This window comes from Ursus maritimus, unplaced genomic scaffold, assembly GCF_017311325.1.
Source record: "Ursus maritimus isolate PB19 unplaced genomic scaffold, ASM1731132v1 scaffold_14, whole genome shotgun sequence".
NCBI classification, from domain to species: Eukaryota; Metazoa; Chordata; class Mammalia; order Carnivora; family Ursidae; genus Ursus; species Ursus maritimus.
In genome coordinates this window covers 781,456-801,891 of record NW_024423786.1, presented here as the reverse complement: position 1 = coordinate 801,891, position 20,436 = coordinate 781,456, and the positions used below count along the sequence as shown (strand labels likewise).

Sequence of the window (20,436 nt, the reverse complement as noted above, 5' to 3'; positions counted from 1 at the left end):
AGGGCGTGATCCCAGCGTTCTGGGATCGAGCCCCACATCAGGCTCCTCCGCTTCTTCCTCTCCCACTCCCCCTGCTTGTGTTCCCTCTCTCGCTGGCCGTCTCTCTCTGTCAAATAAATAAATAAAATCTTTAAAAAAAAAAAAGATTTAGGGCTTAGAGAGTCTCAGAAGAGAACCATCTGGAGGGAAATGGTGCCTAAAGGACAAATGGAATAGGGTTTGAATTAGGTACATTTTGGATTGGCAATTAGGTAGTTAAGGAGTCTCTCTTTTTTTTTAAGATTGCATTTCTTTATTTGTGAGAGAGAGAGAGAGGGACAACAAGCAGGGGGAAGAGCAGAGGGGGAGGGAGAAACAGACTCCCTGCTGAGCACCAAGCCAGATATGGGGCTCAGTCCCATGACCCTGAGATCATGACCTGAGCCGAAATCCAGAGTCAGATGCTTAAGTGCCTGAGCCACCCAGGCACCCAAAGGAGTCTATTTAAAACCCTAAGTGTTTATACCCTGTTTTAATAATTCTAAAATAATCGAGGCCAAGTGGGGAGGAAACACAATGCCCCCTAATGGAGAAAGGCCACGAAGAATGGAATTGTACACATGGCCTGTGATGGGGACAGCCAGGCAGGGAGGGTATGTGGGTGACTCCCTCCGCAGGGTTCCCCACAAGCTGGCGACTCCTTGGTGTGTCCGCCCTGCCCGCACCCGCTGCCCGCACTGCTGGGGTTCCGCGCATTCGGCGGGGACAGCAGGGCGCGTGCTTGTGCCACTTTGCCTTGCTTGAGGGTTTAGGTGATGTTCTTGAACTCATCTACATGAGTAGATAACTTAGTAGTCCTAAGTACTTTCTCATTTCCTCAAGTGGGTAAAGTTTTGTCCCATATATACAAAAGTCTTCTAAGTTAATTTTGAGGTGCTATATACTGAGAAATACCTAGTTAGCCATCACATGGAATTTGGGGCTTAGCAGTTTTTAGGCATAGGCTTCGTGGAGTGGCCAAGAGAAGTCCATAGAATCTAAGTGGTAAGAGAAAGGACCTGAAAGCGTGTGGAAATCTTGGTGTGGAAGAATGTTCTAGATACTTTCGTTCTTGACGTTGGTAGAGAAATAATGGATTAAAATAAATTTAAAATGTATACATAATTTCCAGATCAGAAATAGAATATAGAACTTCCAAGCAAAAGGGAATAGGAAATGAACAAATAAACAGCATGAAACTAATTTAAAAACAAGCAAAAAACAACCCAGAAAACAAGACGGCAGACAGACATAGAGACAGTCTTTTTTATATATTAGAATAAAGCTGAATGAGTCAGCTTCTCAAGTTGCGTAGACAGAATTCATCTGTATGCTCTTTACAGGACACACACCTAAAATCAAAAGAGAAAATTATTGAGAATTTAGGAATTTTAAAATTTTAAATGGCTAACGTAAATTTTCCTATTTAAAATGAAATAGATGGGGCACCTGGGTGGCTCAGTCGTTAAGCGTCTGCCTTCAGCTCAGGGCGTGATCCCGGTGTTCTGGGATTGAGCCCCACATCAGGCTCCTCTGCTGGAAGCCTGCTTCTTCCTCTCCCACTCCCTGCTTGTGTTCCCTCTCTCGCTGTCTGTCTGTCTCTGTCAAATAAATAGATAAAATCTTCAAAAATAAAATAAAAATAAAATAAAATAGATGGGAAATTTTTATTTTTTATTTATTCTTTTTTACTTTTTAAAAGAAGATTTTATTTATTTATTTGACACAGAGAGCACAAGTAGGCAGAGTCGCAGGCAGAGGAAGAGGGAAGCAGGCTCCTCGCTGAGCAGAGAACCCAATGTGGGGCTCAATCCCATGACCTGAGCTGAAGGCAGCCGCTTAACTGACTGAGCCCCCCAGGCACCTAGATGGGAAATTTTTAAATGGGTGGGAGAAGCTGTATCAGGGAAATGCAAACCAAAGCAACGTCAGTTGATACCAGATAGGGAGAGTACAAGGCATAAAAACAAACCAACACACACACAGACACGCGCACGCGCGCACACGCACGCACACGCATGCACACGCACGCACACGCACGCACGCGCATGCACGCACGCGCACGCGCACACGCATGCACGCACACGCACGCGCGCACACGCATGCACACACACACGCACGCACACTGAGGAATTAACGATTTAGCACCCTCCCCAAAATAGAATCAATGAACAAAACCAAGAATATGTTTGAAAATGCAAAGAAGCAGGGAGACCTTTGGCAAATCCAATCAGGGAAACAGGAGGAGAGAAGTCATACAAATATAACATTAGGTGTCTTGAGAAAAGAAATATAACTACAGAAAGAGAAGAGAAAAAACAAATTCAGTATACAAATCAGCAGTAAGAATTTTAAATATCTAGATGATAAGGAATATATTCTAGGAAAATATAAATGAGCAGAATTGACTTGAATTATCAAAGAAAACATTGCCTAAGGACAACCCATTCTCCAAGACACTACAAATTTACACGTAAATTTCCTGTTCCTTCAAGGAACAGACAGTTTTTAAATATTCAAACTGTTCTAGAGTTTAGGAAAAAATGGAACATTCCACCTTTTTTTTGAGGCTGACTTAACAGTGATACAGAAAGGTAGTGTAAAAGTAGAAAGCGATAGCCCATAGAGCTACAAAATTCTAGGAAAAGCATTAACAGATCCTCTCCAGCAGTGACTTAAAGAATGCACTGTGACTTCTGAGGGCTCATTCTGGTGATACAAGAATGAGTCATTAGGAAACCGTAGTAGGGATGCTAAAATCCTCATGCTGACCTGGATTCCAGCTCCAAAGGCATTTTATAAAAATTTCACATCCATTATGGCTCTTTAAAAAAAAAAAACTGTCATTAAACTAAGCAAAGAAATGGACACTTCTTTTACATGATGAAGAAAAGTCAGATGTAAATATTTAATGGAGAAGAGCTTGAGGCATTTACATTAAAGTCAAGAATCAAACAGGGCAGCCCTCTTCCACTACTATATCTGCATTGTTCTGGGGCTTCTGGCCAGTGCACAAAAAGGAAGAATAGGAAAGAGAAGGACATACTTGAGAAGGAGGAAGAAAAAAGATAATCTATAATATGAATTATATACAAGATACCTAGAATATATAAGAGATTGAACTAGAAATATTAGAACTAATAAGAGTTCACTAAGTTGCTCAGAGGATATATGTGTAAAATCAATAGATTTCTTACATTAGCAATAAGAAGTTAAATATACAATAGAAAATTGCAGCAAAATGGTAGAATGACTTGGGATAAATTTACTAGGAATGGACAAATATATAAGGAAAGAATATAAAAGCATAACAAAAAATATACTGAGGTTTTTGGATGGGATGTCTCAATATTATAAAGACATTATCTCAAAATTAATTTGTAAATTTTATTTAAGTCCAGGAAAAATCTCAACAATTTTTTTTTCTTTTTGGAACTTGACAGATAATTCTAAAGTTTGTATTGAAAGTAAACATTTGAGAATAGCTCTGCAGCCTTTGAGAAAGTATGGGAAATGATTTTTCCCTTCAGTAGTTAGAATTGTGATACTGTTGCAAAGCTTAAACAGGTCAATAAAGCAGTAGAGCACGTGGTCCAAAGTGCCAGCCCCTGGACTTGCCCTATCAGAATCTCCCGGGGGAGCTCGTCCTGACTCCGTAGGTTTGTGGCAGGTCCAAGGATTTGTACGTTTCAGCCTGATTCCCAGGGGATCCTGATGTGCAGCCTATTTGGGAAACACTGATGCAGAGTGTCTCTTACAACAAGAGCCAGAAGCAAAAGGACATGTGAAGTAGGAATCTAACTGACGAGGTCCTTGGGAAAAACAGTCCTTGGAGGGTTAGAGGAGTTGCTTTTCTGGGTTAGAGGGGAGGAGCTAACTTAGGGTCTGAGGGCATGTGCCATTGTGGAGAGGCTCATCCCTGCTGGGTCGTTACCTCCTGGGATCAAGGCGTGGTGGTTGGGTCACGTAGCGACCGCCGTGACCCCCTGGATGGCAAGACCTCAGGAGCCCTTGTTGTACACTGGCTTCCTAGAGGGGGTGATACGACAGCCAGGCCATAAACTCAGTGTACCGTGACTTCTTTTTCTCTCCTGCACTGCACCCTCCTACATTCCCGAGGAGTGCTGAGGCCTTTCCGAGAGTGCTAGATGAGGTGAGTCACTGGGCGTGACCAGAGGACACCCTCAGTTGGCTGGGTTTGCCTTTGGGAATCTCATCCAGTTTGATGGGAGTCCTGGGCTGGCCTCTGTGTCTTATAAACACGGTGCTGCACAGAGGCTGGTTTCTCCTTCAGGAAGCAGCAACAGCAGACGAGGCGAGTGCTAGGGAATCAGTCCCACCTAGAAGATACGGGGATGATGAGGGATTCTTGTCACCTCCTGCTCCGATTGCTACAGGAAATGAGTAAACATTGTAATGTAAATGGTGGGCAGCGGTGAGCAGAACCCACATTTGCCGTGAAGAAATGTAGGACCTTCGCTATCATAAAACCCACCACCAAGTGAGCTGAAAGGGCGTGGCCGGGGCTCGTCTGGTCGGGCGAATGTGTGCTGCTCACTGGCCTGAGACCCGCTTCCCTTCACCTGTGGGACACCATGTGCCGCAGACCTCGGGGTGTGAGAGTGGCCTTGGGGTGCTCCCGAGTGGGGGTGATCTTCCTGCCTTGTGATGTCTTGGACTGTTCTCCCCATTCTTTGTTGCATGGATTTTTTTTCTCTTTTTTTCAGAACTCTGCTTTTTGCTTATGTTTTGTAATAGAAGAAGTATAAACCATAACTGGCCTAAAACAAGAGTTCAGTGGCTAGTTGTCTTGTGTTCACTTCTTGATTCTTAAAGCAATATATAATATGGCTCATGTGTGGTCGTATATGATTGAACACTAAAAATAAAATTCACTTGGGGCGCCTGGGTGGCTCAGTTGGTTAAGCTCAATCCCAGGGTCCTGGAATCGAGCCCCACGTCTCCCAGCTCAGCGGGGAGCCTGCTTCTCCCTCTCCCTGTCCTCCTGCCCTCAACTCATGTTCTCGTCACTCTGCTCTCTCTCAAATAAATAAATAAATAATCTTTAAAGGAAAAAAGGCACTTTCTGCCTTCACTCTGGCTATTTGTTTTCAGTGAAGCACAACTGGGAGACTATGACAGAAGCGATCCAGAATCACATCGGCTCTCTAAACTGGGGCTACAGGCTGTCCTTGCGGGAGAAGGCCGTGGCCTATGTCAATGCCTATGGAGAGTTTGTCGAGCATCATAAAATAAAGGTATTCTTTGTCTTGTCTCGTTTGTTGTTTTCTTTACTATCGCTTGAACTTGCCTTGATCTGAAATTCCATGTCGTGTGTGACGGGCTCTCACTGATGTGTGCGTGCACATTCCCTTGTGTGCCCTGTTTCTTCCTGCTGTTGTGGATTCCACAGATCCTGCTAGATTGGAGGAATTGCCTTTTAAATAGCTCCTCATTTAAAGTTATTATTTGCCTTTTGATTTTATTACTACCTTAAAAGAAAATGTTTAGACTAAATAAATAGTTGAAAGTTTAAAAGACTAAAAAATGAAAAATTTTAGGAGCGTAATTCTTTTTTAAAATGGAACCTTAGGGGGATGGGCAGAATGGAATGAATAGTCACGGGGCTGAGGGTACAGCCTGGGGAATCAGTCAGGGGTGTTGTAGTAGTGTTGTGTGGGACGGATGGCGGCTACACACGTGCTGAGCACGGCGCGACGTGTGGACTTGTGGAATCACTAGGTTGTACACCTGAAACTGAGGAAACATTGTGTGTCAACTAGACTTCAGTAAAATGAATAATTACAAAAATAAAATGAAACCTTAACCAGAGCTCCGATATGTTATTCAAAGATGTATTAACAAAAGTAGTATGAAAATTAGCGTATTTTATAAGCTTTGTGGTCTTTCCTATCGTGAGAGCAATAGTAAGGAAAATGAGATTGTTTTGATGAACACAAGAATTTTAAATTGGAGTTACAAAAGACAACCAGATACAACCCTCAACACCTAGTTTGTTTTTGAACTCTGCTTACCTAGCACAGTACACAATGATCTTGGGGAGATTTGAGATTATTTTGTAGTTATTTAAATCTCTGGAAGGTGTGAGGTGGTCTGTTGAAAGCTGCCCCTTTGAAACCATATGTGGGCCAGTTTGAATTGCATCACTCACACGAAGCATCATAGAAATACTGGTCAGGTAGTTTTATTTCTCAAATTGTGGCATGGCCGGCATGGTTGGTTGAAAAAGCCAGTCGTTTGCAGCCATTCCTGCCTCTTTTCTGCATTTCCACGTTTACTGATAACCAGGGTCTCCTCAGTTGCTCCAGCTAGAAATCTCAGGTTTCCCCCTCCCACCCCCACAGCCTGTGCTTTTTTCTCTCTTTCCGGGCCCTCTGGAGCAGGTGCCTGTCTCCAGGCTGCCCTCCCTCCATCCCACCATTTAAACCACCCTCTTGTTTAAACACTTCATTGGTTTTTTAATTTTTCTTAATGAAAAATGTATTTATGAATTACTTGTATAATTGAAAGTATGCAAACAATGAATAACCTTTCCTGGCTTCCCGTAGGTGAAATCTTTAGAATGGCAAATAAAGGTGTTAACATTTGGCTAGGATCTGTTTCCCTTCATGGGGACACGGCCCCCCCACCCCTCCTTTCCTGCCACTGTCTGGCCACTTGCCGTTCCCAGACATCTGCTGGCTTTCAGGCCTGTGTGCTTTTCTATGCAGTGTTCTTTCTGTGGGTTTCCTTTCTTCTCAAATCCTCTCGCTTTCTTGTCTGCACTTGAAATACCAGCACCTTTGAAGCTGTCCTCTGCTGGCGTTCCAATCCCCTATTCCACCTCCATGGAGCTCTTTTGGTGGATATTTTCTGAAGACTTCTCTTTCTGTGTTGGTGCTTATTGACTGCAGTATTATTTTTGTACATCTGCTCCAGTTGGGTGGGGAGCTCCGTAACTAGCTGTCCAGGGTGTCTGATACTCTACCGTGTTTGCAGAAGAAGTTGAAATTTCCTTTTCTCTTTTCAAGGCAACCAATAGAAAAGGACAGGAAACTTACTACACTGCTGCAAAATTTGTCCTAGCGACCGGTGAAAGGCCCCGGTATTTAGGAATCCGGGGAGATAAAGAGTACTGTATCACTAGGTAAGATTAAATAGGCTATTGTAAGCGTAAATTGTGTTATGTTTTTGTGTCCAATTTATTTAGTTCCTGATATTATTTCCCAAAAGATTTGAGTTGATGACAAATAAAAAGTATAACACAAGAAGCTAAGTGGTTACCGTAATGAAGCCTGAGAAAATAAGGTTAGTAAATAAGAAGGTTAAATTTATGCACACATACATGCTGTATGATTCTAGGTAATTGCTCAACAAGGTCTGGGAAGTTGGCTCTAAACTTCATGGAGGCCAAAGCAAAGAAGTAAACACAAATAGCGTTAGGGCTTAATGTCTGTATGATAATAATGAACCAGTTGGTCAGGAGAAGCATGGCTATTCCTAATACTGGGATTTAATAGTAATTATCCCTGGACATTATATAACACAGGACAATGACTTTCAAACTTTTTTCACCAGATGCACATATGCAGCTGATGAATCATTGAACTCTACATCGGAAACTAATGATGTACTGTATGTTGGCTAATTGAATTTAAATTAAAAAAAAAGAAATGTGTTTTTTTGTGACACTGTTGTTCAGGTGAACACACACACTCAGAACAAATCAAACCATGTTTCTTCTTATCACGTGTAATGTAGTCTAATGTTTTCTATTCTATTTCATTTTTAAAACACCTTCACTTGTGATCCACTAATTTGATTTTGAGAAAACGGAGATATATTTCTTACTCTACAATGGACACTCTTACAAACTCCAAAAGGCTCTTTCTGTTAATGTTTCTTCATTCAAGCACCAGGGTGTGATGCAGCCAACAGAAGACCACCGCGCATCGAAACGTACTTACTTCAGTTTTATTGCCTACGTGTTCCTTTTGTTGTTTTTATTTTTCAGTGATGACCTTTTTTCTCTGCCTTATTGCCCTGGCAAAACATTAGTGGTGGGTGCATCCTATGTTGCTCTGGAATGTGCAGGGTTTCTTGCCGGCATTGGCTTAGATGTCACGGTCATGGTGCGCTCAATCCTTCTTCGTGGCTTTGATCAAGAAATGGCAGAGAAAGTGGGTTCCTACATGGAGCAACATGGTGTTAAGTTCTTAAGAAAATTTATACCTGTGTTGGTAAGTCTGGACGGCATTTGGAATTCCTTTTATTTTTAGTTTTTTATTCTCTTTTTAGTTTTTCAGTCTAGCTCTCCTTACTTCATTTCATGAAATAAATTAGTCTGTACTTGGAAGGACACCTTAAAGACAGTGCTCCCACCTCTGGTCTACAAAACTGACCTCCACATGTCCCTCTGTGCTCCCCCCCCCCCATATGGGGAGGTGCCCTTGCTCCTCTCAGGCCTTCCGTGTGCTCTCGCCTCCTCTCTCCTTCTCAGGGCTGCCCCTCTTCAGTTAACCATCCTTTCCACTCTCTCATTCCCACGAGTCTCTCTCCTCTTTAAACAAGCCCTCCCTTTGCCCTCTCTGCCCTTTTGGCTGGGTCCCCATTTTTCTTTCCCTGTTCACAGGGAAACTTCTATACACGCTTCTTCTGGTTTCCTGCCTCCATTTTCCACTTCAGCCAACTCTCAGCTGCTTGCATCCGTGCTGCTCCTTTGAAATTGCATGCTGGGGTCTGTGGCAAACTCCGTGCTGTCAAATCCAGTGGTCATATCTCTGCCCTTATGTAGGGGGGCTTCTGCACAGCATTTGGTGAAATTGACATTCCTTCCATTTGAAACACTCTCCATTCTTGAGCTCTCTGGTCCCACATCTCCTCAACCTGCAAATGTCAGAGCACCTCTTCTCTGCAGTTGTTACCTGGGCGGTCTTCTTTATTGCCCGTACTTTATTGTCTCAGTGCTAATGGCTTTCAGATGTATATATCCTGCTCAGACATCTCTCCTGACCTCCACACCCATTTACACATTTGGCTATGGGATATCTCCACTTGAATTCCTCAGAAGCATGTCAGATTTATGAAGACAAAAGTGAAATTCTTGATTTTCTTCCCCAGCTCATCTTTCTGGCCTGTCTCGGTACTCGGTACGTGGTACTACGGTCTACACGGTTTATTAAGTCAGCACCTGGAGAGCATCCCTTATTCTTGCTATTACGCTGCCGCCAGCTAACCCATTGATTTATTTCCACTTCCAAATTGTATCTTGTTAACGGTCCTTTTTTTCTCTAACTTTACGTAGTCAAAAAACCTACACACGCACACGTGTGTACCCTCTGACCCACTTATTTTCTGTTACCTTTAGATAGAATCATTACATTCTTTACCCTTCCTAGGTTCAGCAGTTGGAGAGAGGTTCACCCGGAAAGCTGAAAGTAGTGGCGAAATCCACTGAAGGACCAGAAACTATTGAAGAAATATATAATACAGTAAGTTTTTATTTTATAAGCAGTAAGTGGTTGAACACATTCATAAATTAGCACAGATGAAGTTTATGGGAAAATTCTACCAGGCTTAATTTTTTCCCCTTGGTTCTTTGTAAAGCTGTAATAAAATGTCAGGTAGTTGAGCTGTTGACATTTGGTAGTTTTTCATGTACATGAAAAATATAAGAAAATATGTGTGTATGGATAATTTATACATAGTATAAAATCTGGAAGCAGATATATCTGACTGTTATAAGTACTTATTTCCAGGGCATTAGATATCCTCTACGTTTGGGCATTTGAATATTTTCAATAAAAATTGAGTATATCTTATAATGAAAAACAATAATAAAGATCTTTTTATTTTCAAAAACAATATAAAATCTGCAAACAGTGTGAATAGTCCATGGACTATATTGGGTGACAACAGTTCTAATTTAAACTAATGATATTTGGATGTCAACATTTTTTTTGTAAACTGTAATGATACATTTATGTTTTATATACTGACGTATGTGTGATTGTTTTTAGTTAAAAGAAATGATATGGGGAGGATCAACGAAGCAAAAAGAATAAGGGAATGAACCATGAGAGACTGTGGACTCTGGGAAACAAACTGAGGGCTTCAGAGGGGAGGGGGGTGGGGGAATGGGATAGACCGGTGATGGGTAGTAAGGAGGGCATGTATTGCATGGAGCACTGGGTGTTATACGCAACTAATGAATCCTGGAACTTTACGTCAGAAACCAGGGATGTGCTGTATGGTGACTAACATAATATGATAAAAAATTATTATAAAAAATCAGTAAGGAAACAAACAAAATAAATCAACTCCTGTTGAGAGTTCTATTAAGATTGTATCGAATATAAAAATCAATTGGTAACTTTTTATTGCAATAGTTAGTCTTCTATCCACGAATATCATATATCTGTCTCTTAATTTAGGTTGTCTTTAATAATTCCTAACAAAGTTAATAAATTTCTCTATATGCAAATCAAGAACATCTTCTTTTAGATTTATTCCTAGGTATTTAATGTATTTTTATGTAGTCATAAATGGTGTTTTTTTTTGGGAAATGTCATTGTCTTTAACTGTTCCTGATGTATCGAAATGTTGCCAATTTGTGCGTTTTGATTTAGTATTCCACAATCTTGCTAAATTCTTACTTGATAATTTATCTCAGATTATTTTGAATTTTCTTTCTATGCCTTCGTACTATTTGTAAATAAACTATTTGTTTCCCCCTTCCTGCTCTTTTCCTTTTTATTTTTTATTTTTTTGCATAAATACACTAGCTGGGCCCTCCAAGAAGTGGCAGTGGCAGGCATTCTGTCTTGTTCTCAGTATTGAAAGTTTTCAGTGTTTCATCATTAAAGAGTAGTGTTTTCTGTAGGATTTTGTTAGATATTCTTAATTAAGTTAAAGAATTTCTCTTCTCTTTCTTGTTTGCCAAGGGTTATTTGGTTATTTCTTTTTTGTTTTTTAAAAATCACGAGTGGATGTTTGGTTGCGGTGTTTCTTTTGTAGCTGTTGCTCAAAAATTTTTTTTCTTTAATCTGTTAATGTGTTGAATTACATTGATTTTCTAATGTTAAACAACTCTGTGTTCCTGGTATAAACCCAGCTTGGTAATTGTTCTTTTTATATATTCTTGGATTTGGTTCTTTAGAATTTTTGCATTAATATTCATGAATTGTATTGGCTCAATTTTCCTTTCATATATTGAACTTTTAAAGATTTGGATATCAAGGTAGCTTTAGCTCATGAAAGAAGTTTGGGGTATTTACCTCTTTCTGTATTCTCTGCATTTTCATAATGTTGGAATTCATTCTTCATCTGCTTGATAGAATTCATTGATGTGTAACCATCTGGGCCTAGAATTTTCTATAGATATATGTATTTGACTATTGATCAAATTTCTTTAACAATCATAGGGCTATTTCTATTTTTTTCTTGAGTTACTTTAGATCATTTTATTTTTCTAGAAATTAGTTTATTTCATCTAAGTTCTCAAATATATTGGTATAAAGTTATTCACAATACCTAAATTTGTAAATGGTTACTTTTATAATAAAGTATAATTTACATGTAGCAAAATGCATATGTCTTAGATGTACAGTTCGGTCAGTTTTGACAAATGTACATGTTTGTGTAATCCGTACTCATTTGAAGGTAACAGAATATTTCTATAAGTTCAGAAAGCTCTCCCAAATCCCTTCCCACTCCCTGACCCAAACAACCCTATTCTGATTCTGTCACCATAGACTAGTTTTGCCTATTCCAGATGTCACAGGAATGGAACTATACGATACGTACTCCTTGTATTCATCCATGTTGTTGTGTGTCTGTAGTTAGTTCTCCTTATTGTATGAATTATATGAATATAAAATTGTATGAGTGTACCACAGTTCATTTTCCTACAAGTGGACATCTAGGCTGTTTGTAGTTTGGGCTATTGTGATTAAAACTGCTATGAAGACTTCTTGAGTAAGCCCTTGTAGACCTATATTTTCATTTCTCACGGGTAAATACTAGGAACGAAATTAGATGGTCATAGGATAGTTTCTGTGTTTAACTTTTTGAGAAACTGCCAAACAGCTTCTAAGTGAATGAATCACTTTATATCTCCACCAGCTGACATGGGCGTTTTGGTTGTCCCATGCCCTCAACTTTTGGGCTTGTCCAGCTTTTCCATTTTAGCCATTTTAGTGCGTGTGTAGTGGTGTCTTATTATGGTTCTAATCTGCGTCTTCCTGATGACTAATGATGTTGAGCAACTTTTCATGTGTTTACTGGCCATTTATTATATTTTCCGTTATGAATTATCTGTTCAAATCTTTGGTCCATGTTTTGTTCAGTTATTTGAATTTTTATTCTTGAAGGAGTTTTGTATACGTCTTGGATACATTCTGTTTTCAGGTAGATATATTGTGAATATTTTCTTCCCATTCGTGGCTTGCCTATTCATTTTTTATGGCATCTTTTGATGAGCAGTAGTTTTAAATTTTTTATGAAGTCAAGTTTATCAATTTTGCTTTATGGTTAATGCTTTCTCTGTGCTCTAAGGAATCCTTTTACCCAAAGGTCATGAATCTATTCTCTCATATTTTCTTCTTGAAGCTTTACAGTTTTATCTTTTATGTTCAGGTCTGTAATACATCTTGAATTAATTTTTGTTTATAGAATGAAGTAGGAATAGGGGTTCTTTTTCTTCCATATGGGTATTTGTTGAAATATTTGTTCAACATTTGTTTGTTGAAAAGACTTCCGTTTTGAAGCTGAGCTGCTTTGGTGCCCGTATTGAAGTCATTTGACCATTTAACTGTGGGTCTGTTTCTGCACTCTTTATCCCATTGAACGTTTGTCTCCTTTCACCACAGCGTTTTCAATATTGAAGCTTTATGGTAAATTTTAGACCAGTGGAGTAAGTCCTCCGGCTTTGTTTATAGGTTCTTTACCTTTCCGTATAACTTTTAAAAGCAGTTTGTTGATTTCTACCGAAAAAATCCTGCTGGGCTTTTGATTGGAATTATATTGATTATATAGACCGGTTTGGAAGAACTGACCATCTTAACAATATTGAGTTTTCCAGTGTGTGAACTTCATAGATCTTTTCATTTATCTATGTATTCTTTAGTTTCTCTCTGCAGTATTTTATCATTTTGCTCTAGAGGTCTCTCATGTATTTTGCTAAATCTGTCTCTTAATATTTCATGTTTTTAAGGTATTATAAAATGGTATTTTAAATTTTTAAATTTTCAATATTTAGTTGGTAGTATATAGAAATACAAATGATTTTTACATGTTGACCTTATTGTAGATTCTTGGGGTTGACGTCTGCATATAAAGCCGGTTTTGTTCTTCTTTTCAATCTGCCTGCCTTTTATTTCTTTCTCTTGCCTTGTTGCACTGGTTAAGTCCTTCAGTACAACATTGAATAGAAATTGCTTGAGTGTGGGCACCCTCATTTTGCTCCCACCCGAGAGGTGAAGCATTCAGCCTTTCATCATTGCTAGGATGGAAGCTGTAGACTTTTTTTTACCAATGCCTTTTAACAGGTTGGGGAAGTTTTCTTTTATTCTTAATCTGCTGAGGACTAAATTAAAATCCTCAAATGTTGTTAAATTTTGTCAAATTCTTTTCCCATATCTATTGGTTAACGATTAAATTCTTTTCTCCGTTATTTGGTTAATATGATTAATTACATTCATTGATTTTTGTGTGTTGAAACAAATTTGTATTTTGGGGACAAACCCCAGTTGGTCATGATCAATTATCCTTTTTATATATTGCTGTATTTCGTTTGCCAGCTAACATTTTGTTTAGGATTCTGCATCTGTGTTGAGGAGTGTGGGCTTATAGGGTTATTTTAATATCCAGTTTGATTCTTGTGTCAGTTGTTTATGCTTGCCTCAAAGAAAGGAGTTGGGAAGTGTTCCTTCCTCTTTTTTTCTGTAGGAGTTTGTATCCCATTAGTAGTATTTCTTACTTAAGTTTTGATAGACTTTACCAGAGAAGTCATTTGGGTCTTGAGTTAATTTATGGGCAGTTTACAAATTGTGGATTCATTTTCTCCAGTGAATATAGGGTGTGTTCCTCGGCTAAGGTTGCCATAAGAAAACACCACAGAGTGAGTGTCTTAGGCAACAGTAATTTAGTTTCTTACAGTTCTGGAGGCTGGAAGTCAGATCAAGGTATCAGCAGGTTTGGTTTATTCTGAGGCCTCTTTCCTTGCCTTGCAGATGGTGCCTTCTCCTTGGGTCCTCACGTGGTTGCCTCTCAGTCTGTGTCATCTGTGTCCTAATTACCTCTTTTTATAAAGGACACCAGTCGTATTGGATTAGAGCCCCCACCCTTATGGCCTCAGTTTACTTTGATTACTTCTTTCATGGCCCTGTCTCCAAATACATTGGATTCTGAGCCAGTGGGGCTTAGGACTTCAACATGTGAATTTGGTGTGGGGACATAATTTAGCACATAACATAGAGTTATTCAGATTTGCATGTATGTGTCTTGGTGAACTGTCTTTCAAGGAATGTTTCGTTTAAGCTGTCAACTTTATTGGCATAGGGTGTTCATAGTATTCTGTTATTGTCCTTTTAATCCTGAAGGATCTGTAGTGATGTTCCTTTTTTCATTCCTGACATTGACAATTTGTGTTTTGGATCTCACTCTAAATATAGGTTTTGTTAGCAATTGGTCGTGACTCCTGTACGAGGAAAATTGGCTTGGAGAAAATTGGTGTCAGAATCAATGAGAGGTAAGTACACGTGGGATCATTGCACTGCTGCTGCACAAAGCAAAATATTTCTGCAGGTCAGCTCTTGGGAATTCTCATTTAATTACCAAGATGCAGAATTTTAATGCTGTAAGTTGATTTCGTAATAAGTACTGCGCCGGCTCTGTATTCATCAGTTTTTTTCATTAATGAGTCAGTAACTCTTTAGTGTATGCCTTAAAGAACTGATACATTAAACAGTGGTTTTAAAAAATAAATTGTGGAAATTTCTTCACCCACCGTCTGATTTAGAGTTAATTTTTATGTTGTTGTTCAGGCAAGGGGAAAAATTTCAAAGCTCTAAGTGCGACTCTGGGGGATATCTGGAGCTGTCCTTGGCATCCAAAAAATGAGTATGGTTTCACCGACCAGAAAGGTGGTGTTTTTGGAGCTACAGACCCCTTATGATTTGAGCCATTGATCTTATAGACGTTGATGGCCTGAGGTGCCTCTCTTCTTAGACGGAGGTCTTTGCTCTATGTGCTTAGTCATTTCTCTTGGAAGAGTTCATGTTAGTCATCCAGCAGTACCAAATGAGTCATGATGTATTTGTTTCCTTTCCAAAATCCAATAGGAGTGGCAAAATACCAGTAAATGATATGGAACAGACCAATGTGCCCTATGTTTATGCTGTTGGGGATATTCTGGAGGGTAAACTTGAGCTCACACCCGTTGCCATACAGGCAGGCAAGCTGCTGGCTCGCAGACTTTTTGCTGGCCGTTTGGAAAAGGTGAGTTTCCTTCTTTTGAGATGATATCTGGATCAAAATTGTGATTTAAAAAATCAGTACAAATAACACTTGTGTACTTGTTTTGCAAGTAAAGGGTTCATCACCGATAAATTAGTATTTACTAATGATTTCCAGGAAATATTATTTGAGTGTCTGCTGCGTGCAAGTTCTCGCTAGGTTATGATATACAATGGATCGGCATGGTTCCAGCACCAAGAGCCTTCCCAGGAGAGTGGCAGATCATGCGTAATCTAAAAACAAGGGCAGTTAGTTGTAACTTATTGGACTGGTAAAGGCATCCCAGGTGGATGGTTGCTGGCCCTGGCTTCAGTGCCTGCTGCTGTACGAACCTGGTCGGGTTGTTTCAAGTCTCTGTGCCTCGGTTTTACCTCTGCCAAGTGTGAAGGTGGTGATTTCTACCATCTCATGCACTTTTCATTGTCTTCATTCAAAGATGTGGGACAGGCTCTGTAGGATGAGTCATTCAAAACCAAGGAAGCACAGGGCTTTTCTGGTAAGTAGATAATGCAGACGCAAGCACAGAGCTCAGCAGGGCTGTGAGCAGTCTGTTTGAGTTCCCAGCTGGGGACATCGTGCTCTACTCCTTGAGAACACTGGGATGTGTGGAGATGTTGGCGGGTGAAGGGCATGGGTGGGGTGAGGAACGCTCAATGTTTTGTCCTACACGAAGAATTGTCCCTTCCGTAATACTCAGAGCATTTGGGGTGTGTGCGGGCAGAGCACTTGGGCTAGAGGAATACAGCTGGGAATGAGGCTAGAAAATTCATTTGGTGGCAGCTCATCGAAAGTCTCCTGCCACAGTAGAGACCTGGAACGGCCTTCTCTAGGCAGGAGGAGCTGTTGAAGACCGTTATTTCCTCCTTTCTGTTTAGAAAGATGTCAAAACACAGGAAGAATACTAATAACCACCCATATCACCCTTTCATTCACGTTCCCCAGGTATTAATATTTTGACTTTCGGCTTGCTCTCCTTTTCTGAATATGTATGCGTACAATGTGTGTATTTCGTTTTCCAGAGCTTTCTGAGGTAAGTGGCAGGCGTCGTTGACATTGGCCCCTATATACTTCAGCACGCATATCCTGAGAACAAGCATCTTCTTCCGTAACCACGGTTTCATTATTCAGAGAAATTCAACAAAAATGGGATACTATTCAGATTGCCGTTTCACATGTGCACATGCACGTGTTTGATTCACGTGGTACGTTTAGCTCTTCTGACTCTTAAGTCTCTTTTAATCTGAAATGGTTCCCCGACCTTTATTTACCTGCTTGTTTTGTTTTCCATGATTTTTGATGAGTCCAGACTATTTTCCTTGTAGAATGTCTCCTATTCTGAATTTCTCTGATTGTTTTGCATGATGAGGGTCAGGTGAAATGTTTTGAGTACGTCTTCTTCATAAAGGATGCTGTGTTGGGTGCTTCGTGAGGTCATGAACATATATGGAGGCATTGCTGGGTGGGGGCAACCAGGACGCAGCTCTGCGGGCATCAGCGGGTGGAGTCCGGGATGCTGAACACACGGTGTGGCAAAGCAGTTAACATTTCGGGGTGTGTGGAGGCACAGTAGTCGCCGAATGCTCTAAGAAGTGAATCAAGGTGGCTGCTGGGCGGCGAGATCTGAAGACGCAGCAGTGTGTTTAGGGTATGAAGAAAGAAAGACTTTAAAGGTACAGGAGTAGACGGAAGGCGACAGGGCAAGGTGAAGGCAAGTTCAGGTGGAGGAGACGGTTTAAGATGCGGAGAAAGTGTTTTAGACGAAAGGAAGGAACATTGAGGAATTTCCTGTTGAATATTCATAATTTATAGGAACTGGGAGACAGAGGCACCCGTTGAGAATGAGGCTTCCCCTGTAAGCCATGGGGCACGGGGTCAGCTGCTGGTCAGTACAGGTGACCTTTGAATATCGTGGGTTTGAACTGCGTGTGTCCACTTACATGTGGATTCTTTTCAATAAACACAATACAGTGCTGTGAATGTATTCTCTCTTCCTTATGATTTTCTTAGTAACGTTTTGTCTCTCTAGCTTTACTGTATTGCGAGTATATAATATACAATGCATATAACGTAAAAATATGTGCTAGTCGACTATTTTACATTATTGGTAAGGCTTCCAGTCAAGGGTGGGCTATTAATTAAGTTTTTTGGGGGGGCAAAAGTTATATGTGGATTTCTGACTGCATGGGGGGTCAGGACCCCAACGCCCACAAGGGTCAACTGTAAATGGATTGATGAGTATCTGTGGGCCTAACAGAAGTCAGAAAATACTAAGATTATCCTTATGGTTGTGTGGTTTTTTTCTACCATGTTGGAAAAAAGAAAAAATGCTCGGCTTAGCCACGACGTGCAGGTTAGCAAGTGTGAAGTGGTGTTAGAGTATCTCAGTTAGAGATTCTAGGCTGATGTACGTTACACATCACCCACCTCATTGTTGTAGGGATGGCTGGTGGTGCTTGACTTGTTTTTGTCTGGGGTAACAAAAAATAGACGCTTACTCACACTAGGCAGCCTGACGGGGTTTCTCACCAGGACCCTGTGCATTAGCAAGTTGAAGCACTGACTTAGAACGAGCCCCACGCTACGGCTGGGCCACACTGCATTTGGGGCTAGCACCGGGGCTGGGGTCACGGCACGCAGGTGGGGGTTTCACAGGGTGCTCGTCCGTCAGCCTTATGTGGCTGTAGCTGCACAGGTGCGCTTCTTCCTGTCCCACTCCCACTTGGGGCTCTTCCTTTGCTTCTCGCTCATCTTCCTGCAGAAGAAAGAGTTTGACTGCCGTAGCTCACCTTTTTCTACATAGATTTCTGGCCAGCTTACGCATTAGCTTTCTTTGGGTTAGAGGTCACCTCTGACCTAATCACCTACAACCTGTTGGCAGGGTTGGGGGAGGCGTGTAGTGCTGTGGGCAGTGTCACACCTTGAGGGGGCTATTGATCGGTAGGCCTAGTGACCTTCATCTCTGGTTGTACCCTCCACCCTTTCTCTGCTCCTGCACACTACTTTCTCTCCACACATGGTTTTAATGAAGCTTGCCCCAGTGTGTTCCAGTTCTCCACGCTGTCACAGACACTCTCCTCCAGGCAGGGATGCCACCGGCGCTCGCACTCACTTTCCCACAGGCAGGTGCAGGGAGCTGCTGGAAGAGGCACGTAGGGCTCAGAGTCTGCAGCCTCCCCGCGATGTCCGCTCATGCTCTGCCTCAGTCTGATAAGGGCTCTCTGGGGCTTCTGTCAGAACCTTAGGACTTACGAGATCCCGGTTCCCATGTTAGCACCCCCTACACATATGCCATCTCCCCTTGATGGCCCAGGGCGGCCACCCAGTCCAACACTGTTAAACTGCTTCTTTGCTCATCTCCTCTGTGGAAGTTATATGAATGGCCAAGGGTGGCCTCAGCTTCCAGTGAAATGGCATGATTCTCGGGTCACCTGGTAGAGGGGCTCCAGGGGAGCAGGGTCCAGAATCCTAGGGATGGAAAGAAAACATTTTAGAGTGGAAGTCAGGTTGGGGCTTGGGGAGAGCTGGTCCCATTCGTGGGCCACTGGCCAGAGTGTGGTCTCTGCTCTGGAGTTGGGCTCACCCCTACTTTGAGTGTAGCAACGAATTCCCTGAAGTGGTGAAATGGAAGAACAAATCACATTGAACCAGACTTATCCGTTTTCCTCTTATAAATGGATGCAATGTAGGTTTTTGCTGTGAAAAGTGTCACAAAATAAGCAGATGTAATTTGTTTATCTTCCAGTGTGATTATGTTAACATTCCAACTACGGTGTTTACTCCTTTGGAGTATGGCTGCTGTGGGTTATCTGAAGAGAGAGCTATTGAAGTACATAAAAAAGAGAATCTCGAGGTAAGATTGTTGTACTGCTTACTTTTTCAGAATTTCTCTTCGAATCAGCTGACTTTGCAGTCACTTTTTGTTTTGCAAGTTACTGTAATGGTTAGAGTGTAGGAAATCCTATTCCTATTTTAGGATAATCAGAAATTAAGTAATTTAAACCCTATTTCTCTAGCTAATAATTATAATACAGTTGGGGGAAGGGGGGACAAAAGATGTATTAGGACTTTCGAGTTACAAGTGACAAATGTCTGTTTGAGTAGCTTATACAGGAAAGCGCAAGTTATTATAAGACTTTTTGGAATGCAAGAGTATATCAAGGCCTTAGGAAGGGATGAGAACCAGGACCTGCAAGACCATCCCCACTCATGTATGCGGGCAACTCATTCTTGTTTCTGCGTGCAGACTTTATTTGCTTCTGGAGTGCACATAGCAGCCAAAATCAGCCCTTTCTTCCACAAACAAGTTTATTCAATAGTTCTGGTCTGAGGAGGAACTGATGGACTCACTGTTTCTCAGTCTCAATTCTGAATTAATTCTGAATTATGGAAGAGGACATCTGATTGGTCCGAGTTGGATCAGCCATCCACCCACTTCCAGTCAGCATGGCCAGAGTCAGGCTCCTGTCCCATCAACAGGGGACATCTGCATTGTTGATGGGCTCGGGGTGGGGAGGGGGGAAGTTCCCATGGTTGTCAGCCTGTTATGGGCTGTGAGCTGTCAGATTCCCAAAAAGATGTCTGTTGCACACGTTTATTTCCACTTCCCCCTCACCCCTGCCCCATCCAATCATAACAAGCTTATAAATATTTTCTTACGTTGTAATTTGATGGGTAGTTTGAACGGCTTTTTTTCTGTACCCCCTTCCAACATAGGAGAGATAGGAAGAAATAAAAAGAGTTGGAGGATTATTAGTACCTCATGTTTTCAGCAAAAGAGATTTGAAATCTCATTCCTCTCCCTTGAAGTCACATCAATTACTGGAAATGCCTTGAAATCATAGCACTAGTTCAGTGGCCTGATGAGTAACCAGAGCTCTTATTTACATCTCCAGTATTGGGAAA

The 20,436-nt window shown here is 41.2% G+C and overlaps 1 protein-coding gene across 1 annotated transcript in view; it reads left to right on the top strand.

Annotated features, from left to right (window-relative positions):
• The window catches only part of TXNRD3 (thioredoxin reductase 3), a 46,022-nt gene that overhangs the window by 7,141 nt on the left and 18,445 nt on the right, over nt 1–20,436 (top strand). The window contains exons 6-12 of the mRNA XM_040628356.1: nt 5,134–5,276; nt 7,050–7,165; nt 8,033–8,258; nt 9,417–9,509; nt 14,691–14,767; nt 15,360–15,516; nt 19,277–19,384. Of these exons, the coding sequence (XP_040484290.1) occupies nt 5,134–5,276; nt 7,050–7,165; nt 8,033–8,258; nt 9,417–9,509; nt 14,691–14,767; nt 15,360–15,516; nt 19,277–19,384 (920 nt within the window). The remainder of the gene's footprint in view (nt 1–5,133; nt 5,277–7,049; nt 7,166–8,032; nt 8,259–9,416; nt 9,510–14,690; nt 14,768–15,359; nt 15,517–19,276; nt 19,385–20,436) is intronic.